Genomic DNA, 17,695 nt, shown 5'->3' with positions numbered 1-17,695 from the left:
AAGACCACATGTCTGTACACTTTAAAAAGGGTGAATTTGGGGGCATCTGTGTGGCTCAGTCGTTAAGCGTCTGCCCTGGGCTCAGCCCTGCATAGGGCTCCCTGCTCAGCAGGAAGCCTGCTTCTTCCTCTCCCATTTCCCCTGCTTGTATTCCTTCTCTTGCTGTGTCTCTCTCTCTGAAATAAATAAATATTTTTAGAAATAAATGAATAAATAAAAAGGGTGAATTTTATGGTATGTGAATTGCATCTCAATAAATTTGTCATTTAAAAAAAAAAAGCAAAAGCAGGAGGGAGTGCTGAATGGAAGGAGTCCTGGCCCCATCCCGGACCGGTGAATCAGACTGCCAGAGGGCCCAGGTATATGCATTTCTAAGCTCCCCCAGGAATTCATACTACAGTCTAAGAACCCATAAACCATATTTATTTTCCTGACCCTTGTGTACTCATTCGGGAACAAAAATATTCTCCTTTGCCCTCTGCTTTGGAAGGCAGCCTTTTACTCCAGGGTGTCTGTCTGCTCCTGTTTCTGAGAACCTCTAAAATCTGACCAAGGACTTATCAGCACACAGTGAGCTGCTCCTGTCCCTCAAGCCAGGATAAATGCTTCAACCGCTGTGTCCCTACACAGACTTCAATACCAAGGTTTGTTTTCATTCTAAAGGAGGCCTAGGAATAAAAGTATAATCTGAGTAATTTTAAGACTTTCTCTGGGTATGAAAACTCAGTTACTGGACAATAATATTTTAATAACTTGGTCAGTATTTTCCTGATCTACACCTGTCAGTTTGTCTGACGAATGAAGCCACTGGGAATCTGGCTAGAGCAGCCTGACCCTGCGGGCTGGACCACACTCTGTGATGCTCCTGAGGCCTGAGGCAGTTGAAGATTTTTATTCTTCTCACTTTCTTAAACACGGGTTTCACACCTGCAGAACATTCTTATATACAGGAATGTAAATTCTTATATACAGGGATGTATCTGGCCACCTTAATAAAATGGAAACACATTTTCGCTTAACAGTATTCGCAAACCAGGCTTTTTCCTTCACCCACTTGCAATGCAGAAATACTCCCATATGTTGCCTCTAGGCTGTCCATTTTGTAGAGGGTAAAAAAGAGGAAAAGTGCAGTTAGGTGGCCATCTTGCCTAGAAGCACGAAGCTACAGTGTGTATAAGGTCTTAGCTCTGTCAGCCCTCCTGAGTGAATGCTTATTACTGCTGCTGTCACCTCTTTGGAAAAAGTTGCTATGAGTTTGCCACAAATCATCAAAGTATGAGTTATGAAAGTTATGAGATATGCTCACACTGCCAAAATACAGCTTAAGAATCCTAATTCTGGTAAATATATTTTCTTTTAAGTAAAAAATACAGGGGCTCCGGCTGGCTCAGTTGGTGGAGCATGTGACTCTTGATCTGGGGTTTGTGAGTTCAAGCCCCACATTGGGCGTAGAGCCTAATTAAAAAATAAATAAATAAACATGCGTTACAGTTGTATTATCTTCATTTAAAAAAAATAAAAGTGTACTTTTTTTTTTTTTTTTAAATTATAGATCACCAAACTAGGAGGACTCAGGTTCTAACTTCTTTCAACCCCAAATATGTAAACTTGCTCTTCTTTTCTCTGTTCTGGGCTGGCCAGAAACTATTTCTTATTTCTAACTTTTTCTTTCTTTTTTTTTTTTTTTAAGATTTTATTTATTTATTTGACAGAGAGAGAGTATAAGTAGGCAGAAAGGCAGGCAGAGAGAGAGGAGGAAGCAGGCTCCCTGCTGAGCAGAGAGCCCAATGCGGGACCCCAGGATCATGACCCAAGCTGAAGGCAGAGACTTTTTACCCACTGAGCCACCCAGGTACCCCTCTTATTTCTAACTTCTATGGAAATCTGGAATCTGCTTCTCCCTCTCCCTCTGTGATCTCTCTTGCTATCACTCTCTCTCTCAAATAAGTAAATAAACCTAGTTTTAAGGGAAAAAAAGGAATCCTAAATATGAAAAAATATATGCATAATGTTTATAGGTATTACTTACCAATACTGCAAACTTAAAAATAACTTAAATGTCAAACAATATAATGGTAACATAAACTACGATAGTTATTTGATGGAATATTATGGAGCACATTAAATTATGTTTAAAAATGGGCTCCCGGGGACGCCTGGGTGGCTCAGTTGGTTGGACGACTGCCTTCGGCTCGGGTCATAATCCCAGAGTCCCGGGATCGAGTCCTGCATCGGGCTCCCAGCTCCATGGGGAGTCTGCTTCTTCCTCTGACCTTCTCCTCGCTCATGCTCTCTCTCTCACTGTCTCTCTCTCAAATGAATAAATAAAATCTTTAAAAAAAAAAAAAAAAAGGGCTCCCGGTGCATGTGCATGCGCACTCTCTCAAATAAATGAAAATAAGTCTTAAAAAAAAAAAATGGTGCCTAAGGAGACTACAGTTCTGTAAGGACAGAAGGGAGACCAGTGGTTGCCTAGGCTGACAGTGGACAGGGCAAGAAAAATGGGAGTGATTCCTAATGGGTATGGGGTTTCTTTCTGAGGTGATGAAAATGTCCTAAAATTGGGTTGCCTGGGTGGCTAGTCATTAAACGTCTGCCTTGGGCTTGGGTCAAGATACCAGCCCCACATGGAGCCCTGCACTGGGCTCCCTGCTCAGCAGGAAGCCTGCTTCTCCCTCTCCCACTACCACTGCTTGTGTTCTCTTTCTCGCTATGTCTCTCTGTCAAATAAATAAGTAAAATCTTAAAAAAAAAAAAGTCCTAAAATTGATCGTGGTGACAATTGCAAAAGTCTGTAAACACACTAAAAACCATTAAACTATACCCTTTATATGAGTGAACTGACTGTATGTGAAATAAATCTCAATAACTCTTATTTAAGAAAATAAATGAAAAAGTCAAGCTGGGAAAAAAAAAGACTATTACTAAATGGAAAAAATGCTGGAATCAAGATTCAAAAACTTGTATCAAATGTGAATAAAACAATGTTTAAAAAAAAGAAAAGGAGGAATCTACTCCTACTCAAAATTGTGTAAGAAAATGACTGGAAGTAAATACAACAAATGATGAACAGCAGTTGTCAGTGGGTAAGAAACTTGGGAGGATTTTTTCCATTCTCTCTACTTAACTATATTTCAACAACAAAACTCCCCACATTTCAAAAATTTCTATATTAAGCATGCACTACTATCAACATTACAAAGAGTGGGGAAAATGTAAACCCAGTAAACCCAGCTGTTTCTGTGGGCGTCTGGGTCTGCCCTGTGGCGCCCCCAGCAGGCCCTTGGTTGCCTTGCACCCAGAGCCGTGCCTGCAGTGTGTTGGCTCACCTGAACCCCTCAGTCCCCAACCTGCTTGGCTGTGGCAGTGCTCTCATTACCTCCTTTCCCTTAGTTGACCACCAGGATCTGTATTCTGGCCTCCCACTTCCCAGTACAGATGTTTCACTGGGTCTAAAGAGTGACTGTACGGAAACCTCCAGCTAACAGGAAAATAATCATATAATTCATTCTTCCAACTAACAGTTGTGTCTACTTTGCAAAGGGAACTGAGTGAAGCCTGGGAGAAATATAAAATAAAGACATTGATTTGCCCTCTGAGACTTTTCATTCCTGTACAGGAAAGAAGATGCACAAGACGATAATGTATTATGCACTTGAAAGTTGCTAAGGGAGTAGATCTTAAATGTTCTCACTATATACACACAAGTCGACCGTGTGAGGTGACAGATGTGTTAACTAACCTTCACAATGTATATGTATCTCATATCATCGTGTTCTATACTTTAAACTTATACAATGTTATATGTCAATTATATCTCAGTAAAGCTGGGGGGGAAGGTGCACAGGAGTGCCCCCAATGCAAAACACAATACGATAAACAAAACAACGAAAGCAAGATCCTGTGATCCTGTTGTGGATCTGAGCTTGAAGAATGGGCTGAATTTCCTTTGGGGTATACGGGTGAAAGGCATAGATGTTTGCATAATTTCAGGACAACTAAACACTCAAAGAAGCACAAAACCACTGAATGAAAAGCAGCACCAATTCCGTAAGGAGCTTACGCTGAATTGCGTGGCTGGATTCCTTTCAGGGCTCAAGCAACATGGGAACCAAGGCCGACTTTGTGAACACAATCTCTGTAGATTTTCTGAAAGCTTTTACCAAGATATTACCGTAAGCATAACAAGCTTACAGATTTTTTTATTTGGAAATGACTGCAGGTTTGCAGTACAGTTGCCAGAATATTACAGAAAACGCTTCTAAACTCTTTATACAAATTTACCAAGTTTTAACATTCTCTCAGTGGAAGACTGCTTTAAAATGCTGCTTTGGAGGCTTAGGGAAAATAAGTTCTATGCCGGCACTAGGAGTCTTAAGAAAACAGAATCTTAAAAACCAGTTTACTAAAGTAAGTAAGCACAGCCAGGTCCAAAAGACAACTCAACTCCAAACCCAACCCAACCCAACCCTCCACCACAACCTCCCAGAAGGACGCTGAAAAACTTTAAAACCAGAATACCAGACATGGAAGAAGAGCTAGGAAAACACTGAAAAATACAAAAGAGTGGGGGAGCGGGGGTGGGGGGGCCACCACTATATATTTAAAACATACTATAAAGCCTCTGTAATTAAAACAGTGTGGTACTGCCGCAAGAATAGATAAATAGACTGGTGGAACAAAAGAGAGGGCCTAGACCCAACTACACACAGAACTTATTATATGTGACAGGGGCACCTGAGTGGTTCCATCAGCTAAGCATCTGTCTTTGGCTCAGATCATGATCCTAGGTTCCCAGGATCGAGCCCTGCACTGGGTTCCCTGCTCAGCAGTGAATCTGCTTCTCTCTTTCCCTCTGTCCCTCCACCTGCTTGTGCGCATGTGCCTTCTCTTGCGCGGACGACTTTGTATATGATAAAGGTGGCATCTTAAATCACTAGGGCAAAAGTGGACTTTTTAATAAATGATGCTGGAATAACCAAATAGCCCAAAGCTGTTCAAGTAAGATCACTCTGCAACTCTAATGTGCCTGTGGTGCCTGGCTGGCTCAGTCTGTAGAGCATATGACTCTTGGTCTCAGGGTAGTTGAGTTCAAGCCCCACATTGGGCACGAAGCCTATTTAAAAAAAAAGAAAAGAAAAGTGATGTGCCTGCAGATCTGGCGAACTCAGAATAATCTGTATCTTTTTCAGAGGCAGAAAACCAGCTGCTGGGAAGAACTGGGTTCACAAGGGGACTGGAGCCTTGAGGGGTTAACAGGAGACCCTGAAGGATCTGACCAGTGCCTGCCCTAACTCCCAAAGGAACGTTCCAATTGCCTTCAGAACCTGCTGTGATTTCAGTGAAGTTTTTAAAAGTCTGATTCTTGGGATGCCTAGGTGGTTCAGTGGGTTAAGCAACTGCCTTCGGCTCAGGTCATGATCCTGGAGTCCCAGGATGGAGTCCTACGTCAGGCTCCCCGCTCAGCAGGGAGTCTGCTTCTCCCTTTGACCCTCCCCCTTCTCATGCTCTCTCTCTCTCTCAGATAAATAAATAGAATCTTCAAAAGTCTGATTCTTGGGATGCCTGGGTGGCTCAGTTGGTTAAGTGTCTGCCTTCAGCTCAGGTCATTATTTCAGGCCTGGGACTGAGTCATGCATCATGCTCCCTGCTCCTTGGGGAGCCTGTTTCTCCCTCTGCCTGCCATTCCCCCTGCTTGTGTGCACGTGCATGCTCTGACAGATAAGTAAAATCTTTTAAAAAAATAAGTTTCTTTTCCTAGGACAGCCCTGGAGCTTACAATACATTTGTGCAGCACCTGATATCCATACACACATTATAACACATTATATGTTATACACACACATATATAACATATGATGTGTTATAATGTGTGTATGGATATCAGGTGCTGCATATATATATATATATATATATATATCCATACATACATACACATATTATATATATATATGCATATATATATATATATATCCATCCATACATACACATATTAAAACACATATGACCCCCCTCCTTTCTACCAATTTCGAGGTATGTTATTGTTATCCTTATTTTGAAGGTGAGATTAAGGCTCAGAGACTTGCCCAGAATCACAATTGTTTAAGAGACAGAACAGGGGAACCCTAGGTGGCACAGTCGGTTAAGGGTCGGACTCTTGGGACGCCTGGGTGGCTCAGTGGGTTAAGCCACTGTCTTCAGCTCAGGTCATGATCCCAGGGTCCTGGGATTGAGCCCCAAATCGGGCTCTCTGCTCAGCAGGGAGCCTGCTTCCTCCTCTCTCTCTGCCTGCTTGTCATCTCTCTCTGTCAAATAAATAAATAAAATCTTTAAAAAAAAAAAAAAAAAGGGTCGGACTCTTGGTTTCAGCTCAGGTCATGGCCTCAGGGTCCTGGGATCAAGCCCTGCATTGAGCGCCTTGTCAGGCTCTTTGCTCAGTGTGCAGTCTGTTGAAGATTCTCCTCTCCGTCTGCCCCTCCCACCATGCTCGCTCTTTCTTGCTCTCTCTGAAATAAATAAATAAAATCTTTAAAAAAAAAAAATTAGAGAGAGAGACAGAACAAGGAATTTGTCAGTCTCTACTTCAAATTCTATATTTCGGCCCCCAAACCTCCTTATCTGCTCTCTCAGTACCTTCCACCAGAACCAGCCTGGATTGCCACCTCTCACAACCTGATGCAAGAATCTGCTTCTTGGTGATGCCAAGACCCAGGGGACAGTAACCTCTGAGTCTGACCCACAGGGGTCAGGCTCTTTAGGGGAGCCCGACTTTCGTCTTAGGGCAGCAAGCAGGAAATAGCTTTCATTCATAACCTTTGGGAAGGTCAGGGTAAAGAAATTAGCACTGTTACATCCTGTGATCTGTCAGCCATTGATTTAAGCACTTTACAAACATAATTCTAGAAATAATGCATGGCCCAAGACAAATGAAAACACATGTCCACATATGTTTTTCTACACTGATATTCACAGCAGGATTACTCATAATGGCCACAAAGTGGAAATAATCCAAATGCCATCAACTGATGAACAGATAACCAGAATGTGGTATACCCACACCATGGAATCTTCTTCAGCCATAAAAGCCACGAAGCCCTGATACATACATGTTAACAACGTGAACCCTGAAAACATTACGCTAAGTGAATGGAAGCCAGTCCATTGTATGAGTCCGTGTATCTGAAATGTCTAGAACAGGGAAAGCTACAGAGAGAGACAGTGGGTGAGTGGTTGCTTAGGGCTGAGGGGAAAGGACAGAGAGTTGGGGGTGATAGCTAAGGGGTATGTATGGGTTTCTTCTTTCGTGAGGAAAATGTTCTAAACCACTGTGGTGGTGGTTGCACAACTCTGTGAATATACCGATAACCATTAAACTGTATGCTTTAAATGGATGAATTTTGATGGTAAGTGAATTGTACCTCAATAAAGCTATTACCCCCCCCCCAAAAGAAGGTGGTGGGCAGAGGAAGAAGGCTCAATCCAAGCACCCAGTACCACGCACCGAGTACGTAATAGGAAGTCCTAACAGCATCACTGAGATTTTAAGAGAGATCCGTCTGGCCCCAAAGCCCTTGCTCCAGAATGTCATTACTTCCTTCACAAGCAGTATTTCTGACAGGGTGCTTCGAGAACGAATCCAAGAAACCAGAGTCCTCGGGAGCACAATGGTAAAACAAAGGAACACAAAACGGTCAAAGAAACATCACACGGGTAGTAGATATGGCTGGCGCTATGTGGAGCTTGCCTACCTCACAGGCAGGTCCCTTTTTCCACAAACTAACCCATCCCTCATCCAAAGGGTCCCAGGGCGTCAGGCAGCCATGTCTGACTGACGAGTCCACCCCCCAGCCACCGCTGATTGGTTCTAGAGGCGGCCTGACTCAAGTTGCGCCAATCAGATTCCAGTCCGAGGGCGTGGCGCCCATCTGCGTGGCTGGACGGCGGGAACGCGGGACTGTGAGGGAGCGCGAGGCTGTGAGGGAGCACCACCGGCCAGCTGGGGGAGTAGGGAGCCCAGAGACCTGGGCTGTCGGAGACAATGATGGCGGGGCGGAGGTGGCTTTGCATCCCCTGGAACAGTCCCTTTTTTTTTTTTTTTAAAGATTTTATTTATCTATCTGACAAGGAGAGAGAGATCAGAAGTAGACGGAGAAGCAGGCAGAGAGAGAGAGAGAGGTTCCCTACTGAGCAGAGAGCCCGATGCGGGGCTCGATCCCAGCACCCTGAGATCAAGACCTGAGCCGAAGGCAGAGGCTTAACCCACTGAGCCACCCAGGCGCCCCATCAGTCCCCTCTCTTGAGGCTAGGCTGCCATCCTGCCCGTGGGTTCCACGAGACATCTTCATACCTTGGTTTAAGCAACCAGAAGAATCCCCCCGACGCGTGGTGCCGTGTGAAATCTGTGTTCGTCTATGTTCAACTACCTTCCCAAAGCGAAAACGTAAAGCTACTGTATGTGTGAGGTTGTTTTTTTTTTAAGATTTTATTTATTTACTTATTTTCGAGATTGACAGAGCACAGAGGGAGAGTGAAAAGCAGACGCCTCGCTGAGTACAGAGTGTGACCCTGGGGTCCATCCCAGGACCGGGGAGATCAAGACCTGAGCGAAGGAAGACCCTTAACTGACTGAGCCACCCAGGCGCCCCTGTGGGTGTGAGTTTTAAACATGAATCCGCACCCAGATCGCTGAAGCTGAGAGCAAGCTTCAGCTGCTGAGGAAGCTAAAGCCCCTTCTGGTCGGCCTCCAGCCTGGCACAGGAGGTCGGGTGGGATGCGATCATTCCCGGTCAGGAGCAGAAGAGCAGCTCTCAAGGAGTCCTTTCCCTTCCTGAGTCTCTTCATGACACTGGGGGTGCTGGAAACTCCTTCGGAAAGCTATCAGGAGACCTAACCCTTCCAAGGACTTGAAGAACATATTATAAGCATTACTACAGGACAGCGGCTGAACCCTTGGATGAACCCTTAAATAAGACAGGGTCTCAGAAACGGAACATTCTCCTTCCTTTCTTCCCGAGAAAAAACTCACTGAAAAAATTCTAGCTTTATCCTGGAATGGACTAATGAAAAGTTACTGTGGGTAAATGAACAAATAAAAGGCATGGATGCCTTCTTCAGGTCTTATTTTAGATCTACAATATATATACAAGAAAGCAGATACCACATCTCTCACACACACACTGGCAGGGACACGTTTGAAGGAAAAATATTTCCAAGAGTTTTACATAGTCTGGACACCAAAAGGAAGAGCTGAGTTGACAGGAGGGAAGGAATGGACGAATCCTTTTCCCATCTCTCTTGTCTATTTATGGGAGTCATTTCCCTTCAGGAAATGCTGAGCCCCTTCTCCCAGGACCCTGTTGGGAATGACGCCTGCACTGGCTGACCCAGCCTTCCACATCCTCCTCCTGGCCTCAGCAATTCCCCCCTGGTGACCCAGTCAGTACTGGGAACCCAGCCTGTAAATGACAGTAGTTTTTGAGGCCCCAGCCTGGTGAGGAAATTCAAAGAGAAAAGGAAGGGTGGGAGAGAGACATAATGAAGCCAGAAAGCCCGTGGCATGGAGAAGCTCCTAAACTTGAACACAGAAAGGGGATGGATCAGGAGTAAGTTGGGGCTAAAAACAGTGACACTGTGGCCTGAGAGCATCGTGGCTCACCTAGCTTTGGTCACCTGGCTGGGTGGTGGCGGAGGCAGGAGCAGGACCCAGGGCTCCTATCGCCCCATCTAGGGCTCATTCACCAGCTCCACACTCTTTTCCTTTCCCCAGATGACTCACATTTCAACAGAAAGCTGTCCCAGGGGAACCTGGGTCTATGTGTTCTTGATGAAGGTGGTTCACTTCTCTTCTTGGTCTGCTTTTTGGTCAGCTGGGGTTTTGGTTGGCTTTTGTTTCTGTTTTAGAAATGAGAAATGTCCTTTGTTATTAGGACACTGAGGGACTTTTAAAAAGCCACAAAAGAAAAAAACATTTGCCCCACAGATGCCAGGTAATATTAGCTGCTGGCTCCCAGGGAATGGTTTTTCTTCTTTTTTAAAAAAAATTAATGAAGAAATATAGTGTTCGGAGCTTCCCTGCCGTATACCAGGGAGGAAAAGAGACTTTGTGTTAGCAGGTTAAGGGAAATGAACTGGGGAATGAGGTTAAGACAGAGAAAAGTAGAGACAGGGAATCGGAAGGAAACCAAAGAAACAGGGAAAGAATGGCAGTGAAGCACAGAGAGGAGAGACCGACCAAAAACCCGCCAAGACACAGACCCAGAGGGGGGCTATGTGAGGTCACATCCAGATGCCTTTCCATCGGATGCAGCATCCTAGCCATCAACTCTTTCGCAGCTGAAATGTATGTAAAGGAAATCTCTCGCCCAAGTGTCTACCGAGGGCAAGAGAATAGCTAGAATGCCCTATTGGCAAATTCTTGGAATTAGAATTTTTTCAGCCCCACACTTCTGTTCCTGTTCTTTCCCTTAGTTGTTCCCTCCCTTTTCCTTGCTATTATATTCCCACCCACGCCTCAAAATCTGGTTCAAATCCTAATTTTTCCATAAAACCTACCCTGACCCCCACAAACTGAAGTTCTTCAATCTTCTGAATTTCTAGAGCAATTATTAACTTATGGACATTTAATAATCTAAGTAAATCTAACCTTGTCTTATCTCTTCTATGGCTGGGTTCAACTGTTACTGAAATATGTTTTACTCCAGGTGCCTGGGTGGCTGGGACAGCTGAGCGTCCGACTCTTGATTTGGGCTCAGGTGGTGATCTCGGGGTTGTGAGATCCAGCCCCACCCCCTCGGGCTTGCCCTATCTCTCTCTCTTTGAAAATAAATAAATAAAATCCTTAAAAAAATCAAAATAAATACGTTTTACTCAACGTTCCACATCTTTGCTGCTTCAAACTGCAAAAATGAATGAATTTGTTCATTATTTATTTATAGCTAACTATATATAATAAATAAAAATAAATAAAAGCTAACATTTATGGAGTATTTACTATGCTCTAGGCGAGATTCTACATGGATTCTTGCATTGAATCCTCACGCCACCCTTAACACTGCCTCTCCTTTACAGATGTGGAAACAGAGATCTGGAGGGAATAACTTTTCCCAAGGCCACATGGATGCCGGATGAGTGCAGGTTGTCAGATTCGAGAGTCCAGTGCCTAGCACCCAAATAAATGCCTTGGGGGCAGGGTACAGGCCTTCTCCTCCTGGGTACCGAGTAGCTACTCAGTACATTGCTATGACCGGATTTTATCCCAAGTACCCGGCACCCATCCCCTCTCCTACCTCCCCTCCATCCCTTCCCTGCCCACCGGGAACACCCTGGCTCCAAGGTACTGCCTGGCCATCCCTTCCACTTCAAGAGACAGCCCTCAAGCTCTCCTGATGTTCCATTTAACCTGACCTCACCGCACAGTGACACGGAGGAGGGGAGGTAGCCCCTACCCTCACCCTGGAGGATCTGTCCTGGGCCCTAAGCACCTGGAGAGCCCCAGGGCCTGTGCCTCCCAGGGCCAGATGTTCACACCATGACGTGCCACTTGAAGGGAGGCACCTGAAGGCCCTGTTTGGTTGGCTTCCTGACACCCGTCTTGGCTCCAGCTGGGCTGCCGCAAACTCACTTGCCCGCCTCCTCTCTCCCTCTCTAATCCCTGCCCTCCTCTTCCTTTCCTCCCCCCCGCAAACCCTTTCCCACCCTCTTTCGCTGGCTTCTGTTCTCTTTCTTTCCATGAGCAGAGACTTTCCAGCTTGGCTCCCGGCCAGCACATTTGGACAAAAGGCAGCAATCTTAGAGGAAGACGTCATCTCGCATCCCCTTTCCGGGGGCCAGCACCGTGGCTCCGGAGACCAGAGTGGGAGAAGGGGGCCCAGGCTGCTCTGCCATGGCCCCGCATTCTGGGAAAGGCCTTGAGCGACAGGGGTGCGAACAGACCCAGGTTCAAACTCGAGCTCTGCCACTTGAGCTGGCGGGCCTCGGACAAGTTACTTTTCAAGGACTTCGTTCTCTCCTCTGTGAAACCGTGGACGTTGCAGCACCTCTTCTGAAAGAATGCAGGAAGGACTAAATGAGACTGCACCTGTAAAGCATTCGGCAAGGCACATGTCCTAGAAAAAGTGCTCCACGTATGTCTTCCGTAATAGAGGGAGCTTAACTCCGCGAGGTAATAAAATAAGTAATAATATGGGAGCTTGGATTAATAATACTATCACGGCCTCAACTTCTCTGCAGGGCTGCTGCTCTAGCCTCAGTTGTTCACAAGTGTGGCAAAGCTGTACACCACTCTCAAACGTGGAACTGCTATTACTGTGTACAAACTGGTTTTGAAATGGTAAGAGGGAGCTGAGCCCCTTTCCTCTTCAGTAAGAACTGGGACGTGACAGCGCTCAGCTTCAGGCTGGAGGTAGAAGGAGGAGGAGCCCAGCCCGTCAGCGCGGCAGGCTCATCCTGACTCTCCCTCCTCTCCCCTCCCCGCCCCTCCATTTCAGGCTCCCTGAACTCTGAGGCCCCGTTTCTGTTTGTTTACTATCTGTGCCTGGTGTTTGCTACTCGGAAGTTGTGCAGTGCCTGGGAACGTGTTCCCTTTTATTTAGCTGGGTTTTGAGAAATGGGAAATGGTCCTTCCCCTGTGATTTTATTTAGCTCATCTGGGCCAGCACGGATGGATTTGAATGCAGTCAATAGGATTAACCCAGAGGGCTGAGTACAGTAGTTCGCCTGAGGTGCCACTGGGACATGCACAAACATACGGGAAGGTCCCTGCCTCTTGGAGCTGCGGATGACAGCTGCGAACCCAGTCAGCCGAATGGCAATAAAAGATGGCAACTGTTCAAGACAAGAGGACAGGAGCAGTCCACGGAGTGCCCGACACACAGTCCACAGAAATCACAACAGGAGATTGGTTCGAGGACTAAACTTGAGCTACAGTGGAGAGGGTCTATACAAATTCTAACCGGAGGGATGCAGAGGTGGAAGATGGAAGTCAGAGAAGTCACAGACCGCTGCGAAGAGGTCGGAGCTGGTGGCCCCTAGGACTAGACTGGGCTCCAAGAGCTGGGGAGGGAGAACGTGATCCAGGCAAGGCAAGAGCGAGAAGGCGCACTCCTGCCCGGGAGGCACGCACGGACTGGGGGGATGGAAGCTCTCGGATGCATGACGGGAGCCAAGAGAAGATGAAGTGAGTTGGGGGCTTACACTTGGCCATGGCCTGAAAGCCAGGAGGAGGGGTTACAACAGGCTATCCTGGGAAAATGAAGAGGACACATCAAGAAGATATGCACTCTTTTGGACATGATAGGGTTAAAAAGGCACCTTCAAGAGGAACTTTGTGGGGTAGGCAGTCAGAGGTAAAGATCTAAGGGTCTGGGGAAGGAAGCCCCCTAGAGGGGTAAATCTGGGAGGGAGCCCGGGAACCCTTGGCCACAAGAAGGAGCTCCCTGAGAGTCAACTGCAGACAAGGGAAGTGGGACACCGGCTCTGGCAGTTCTTCCAGGGCCCTCGTTATTCTTGCCTCAGTTTCTTTTTGTTTATCTGGGCCTGCCAACCAGACGCTGCAGTCTGACGGTAGAACACTGGCCTTGGGCTTCTTTTCATTCCTCCCCAGTGTCTAAGCCACACTTGGTCTGCTGTGAGTGAGACATAAATGCTTGTCAAATAAGAAAAAGAAAATGAATCAGTGGCAATCTTCTTTTCTAAAGAGAATGATAAGCCAAAGAGTGTGGTGGTCTCGGGTGAGGAGGCACTATTCAGAGCACTTACCAAAGGGGTGGCAGGGCCACCAGCCAGAGTGGCTTCACTGTTAACCCTGTCATGGTTGGATCCGGGAAGCTGGAGTTTCGGGGAATGTGGGACTCTGGGAGCTCAGCAGCTCAGAAGCACTCAGCATTTTGACAAGTGGATTGATGTATCAGTGCACGGCGGTTCTACATCGACCTTGACCTGGGTCGGGGTTGGGGGGTGGTCACATACATCAGGGAGCTAAAGAACAGGGAACCGGCCACTGGGTCCACCATTAGTAACTGAGATAGGTCTCAGCAGCCAGTTAGGGAAGGACGCCAGATTTCAGGGCCTTCGGAGTGGCCGGTGGACCTGCCTCAGGGGCTCTTCCTGCTGCTCATCTCCCCACCCGAGAGCAGCCTCCTCTCTTTTCCTCCAGGCCGCTGGCAGCCAGCACCTGGAGCTGGGAGCATCTGGAGCGGCCACTTTGACCCTTTCCCCAGCTCTCTCCTCTCTGCCCTAGGCCAGGGATCTTGGCTGTCCTGTGTTCAGGGGAGAGGAGAGCCCTTCTTGGCCCCATCTTGGCAGTTCTGGGACCTCCGAGTCTCGTGGTTTTGGGAGGCATCAAGGAGCTCCCTCTCCTCTGACATTTTTTCACCCCGTTTGATGCATCGGTTCAGCCGGAGGGTAAACAGAGAGCACTGGTCCCTTTTTGATGTCCTGGGAGCCTGTGCATATTTGTTGACTGTCACTAACACAGATGATGACATGGACCAGATGGAAAGGATGACAGTGGCCACGAGATGCCAGGGAGTTTTACTTGGGGTTGAACGACCACACACTTCATTCCAAATCTGAACTCCTCTCACCTCAACTCAGAGTATTAAGTAGAGAACCCCCCTGAGCCCCCAGAGGGCTAGAGACATTTTCTGGCAGAGAAGCCCAGAGCACCCATAAGCCGCTTCGAGAAGCTCCTCTGTGCTTTCCCAGCCACCACCCCTGACCACATCTGTGGCTGAGAAACTGGCCCACTCCAGCTGCTGGGGAGGCAAGTTCTAACCCTCAGGCTGCCCATCACCCTTGCCCAGTGATCAGATCATGCAAAGTGCAGTTTTAATCTTGATTTGCTGCATGTGCCTGTACAGATGCCTTTGTCTGGTCATCTGGGGTGGTTTGGCCTGTAAATCCCAGAGACATGAAAAGCACATAAAATTACAGACATGTCCTGCTTCAGTGGTTCTAATTTGCTGAAAAAAGACAGTTATTATTTTTCTCAGGGTGAACTGGGGGTTGGCAGGGACAGTAGTATCCATCTCCCCTCTCTCTCCTTTTTTTTTAAGATTTTATTTATCTATTTGAGAGGGAGTGAGAGCGAGAGAGATCACAGAAGGAGAGGAAGAGGGAGAGGCAGATTTGTCACGGAGCAGAAGAGCCTGATGCAGGGCCTGATCCCAGGTCGCTGAGATCATGACCGAGTGGAAGGCAGATGCTTAACCCACTGAGCCACCCAGATGCCCCTCCTCTGACTCTTTTGGTGCGAAGGAAAAGTTCACATGTAGCACCTGACCCCTCCTCCTCCCCTGGTTTTGGGCTCTACTCTAGGGGGGCTAAACAAGGCTGGGCGAGTGGGCAGAGGATGGCAGACATTCATGACTCTTATGTCAATACACTGGGACGAGCAGGGAGAAATGACAGCCGCGGGCAGCTCTCACCCTTTCCCAGGGCAGCGACAAGATGCAGTTTCCAAGGACAGTCCCAGGGTAGGCCTGTTGTAGGCCAATTAACAACTTAACTTAGTCCCTTTTTACTTTCAAAGTGTCTCAGCTTGTATACATGGTTGCCCTATCCATGACCCACAGTGGATTTGCAGAGAACCTCGTGCTAACTCAAACGCAACCCTATGACATCTTCCTTTCTGAGAAGCGAGGAAGCATGAGGGAGAAAGGGGAAGGCACGGTGGATTACTGCACTGGGCTGACTCCTGTGTGTAACCCACCCCACCATCCCACGCTTCCGCCTACACAATATGTGGAATGGTGGTTACGTGGGATCAAGGTTATAGGAACACGAAACCGGCAGCCAGAGACAAAATTAAGTCAGTTCGTTGGATAACAACCCATAAGACATAAAAAGCCTCTTAGAAATTAAAATTTAATATGTTGCCTGTATTTTTTTAAGATTTTATTTATTTATTTGACAGAGAGAGATCACAAGTAGGCAGAGAGGCAGGCAGAGAGAGAGAGAGGAGGAAGCAGGCTCCCTGCTGAGCAGAGAGCCCGATGCAGGACTCGATCCCAGGACCCTGAAATCATGACCTGAGCCGAAGGCAGCGGCTTAACCCACTGAGCCACCCAGGCACCCCTGTTGCCTGTTTTAATTTGATAAAACTCAAAGAGTAGTTTCTCTTTATGAGTGTACCACACTGAGAATTTTAAGTTTCTGAATAACTTAAACAGAAACTCATAGTAAATTCAGTGGGGGAAACTGGCGTGGGAACACTTGGATTAAGGGAGAGGGAGGGAATATATTTTACATTCTTTTTAAGACAGAGCATTGGGGGGCGCCTGGGTGGCTCAGTGGGTTAAGCCGCTGCCTTCGGCTCAGGTCATGATCTCAGGGTCCTAGGATCGAGTCCCGTATCGGGCTCTCTGCTCAGCAGGGAGCCTGCTTCTCTCTCTCTCTCTCTCTCTCTGCCTGCCTCTCCATCTGCTTGTGATATCTCTCTGTCAAATAAATAAATAAAATCTTTAAAAAAAAAAAAAAAGACAGAGCATTGGAATCTCATTTTTGAAATGTCCATCACCAAGCCCAAAGATATTCAATATGCATGTGGCTTTGAAATCCATTTTAATCTAGCAATTACGCCTCTAGGAATTTATCTTATAGAAATACTGGAACAAGTGCCAGAGACCATTTGTAGTAGCTAAACTCAGAAAACAACTCAGGGCTCATTAATAGATAATGTGTTAAACAAATGAAGGCCATCCACCAGAAGGAACTCAAGGTGGCTGGGCGGGGAAGGACAGGACTATGTATGTCCTGTGTGGAATTATTGTCACAAACTACTGTTCAGTTGTGACAGCATCCATTTCTGTAAGCAAACATTACATGCAAAGGAAAGGAAAGTCAAGGAGGATTTGGGATATATACCAAACAGTGATTGCCTCCAAGGAGGGAGATAGTATAGGGTAAACTTTCATTTTTTGTTTTGTTCTTTTTACGGATTGCTTAAATGTTTTCCAACAAGCAGAACTTCCACAGTTAACACAGAAAGATATATGTATATATACAAGGATCTATATAAAAGCAATCTTGTAATTTTAAAGTACACTTTCTAGGGCCACAAAACCACCAAAGGAAATGCATTTGATGCTGTGCTTGAACTGGTCTGCCGAGCCCTACTGATAAGACACGCAGCCCTGGGTACCATGGAAGGATGGTCACGGTCACAGCTTCCTGTCCTGACCCACTCTCCAGCTCGATCCTGCTCTCACTTCCTTCCGAAGGGGAGCATGGAACCTCTTGGTTCCCCACTACTGAGGGAAGCTAACCTCTTCCCTGAGCTTGCCACGAAGGTGACTCACCCCTTCCTTCCCTAAGGCCAGGGGGAAAAAGATAACAGTTTTTGGCAGTTAAGCCTATTAGACAGGGTGGGGGCTCTGGGGCTCACCTCTCTTTCAGCCAACTGCTGGCTGAGGATGGATGTGTCAAAGGGAAGCCAAAGGCAAAGACCCTCTGGGCTACAGATGGCAAAGGGCTTAACTTCTAGAAGAGCTGAGAGTCGACATTTCTGCTCAGATCAGGCGGTGGTCTTAACACAAGTGTAAAAGATGGTCTGACTCTGGCTTCCCAACATATTCTGTCTTTGGACATCAAATGTAGAAAACTGAGGTCATCGCTCGCCTCAGTTCCAGGCACTGACTTGCCTCCTATAATTCAAGGGGCAGTTGTGCCTCTCAATCCTTCTGTTGGGAAGCCAATG

At 46.7% G+C, this 17,695-nt stretch overlaps 1 protein-coding gene across 2 annotated transcripts in view; it reads right to left on the bottom strand.

The window, feature by feature from the left end:
* Positions 1-17,695, bottom strand: part of DENND2A (DENN domain containing 2A) — a 102,681-nt gene that overhangs the window by 80,267 nt on the left and 4,719 nt on the right. The window contains exon 1 of one of the 2 annotated variants that reach the window (XM_032305658.1): positions 9,158-9,177. The exons of the other annotated variant lie outside the window; for it this stretch is intronic. Coding sequence (XP_032161549.1) covers positions 9,158-9,162 — 5 coding nt within the window. The 5' untranslated portion in view covers positions 9,163-9,177. Of the gene's footprint in view, positions 1-9,157; positions 9,178-17,695 lie in introns of those variants that run through there. 2 annotated transcript variants of the gene reach the window in all.

This window comes from Mustela erminea, chromosome 11 (assembly GCF_009829155.1).
Source record: "Mustela erminea isolate mMusErm1 chromosome 11, mMusErm1.Pri, whole genome shotgun sequence".
NCBI classification, from domain to species: Eukaryota; Metazoa; Chordata; class Mammalia; order Carnivora; family Mustelidae; genus Mustela; species Mustela erminea.
This window is presented reverse-complemented; position numbering and strand designations above follow the sequence as displayed.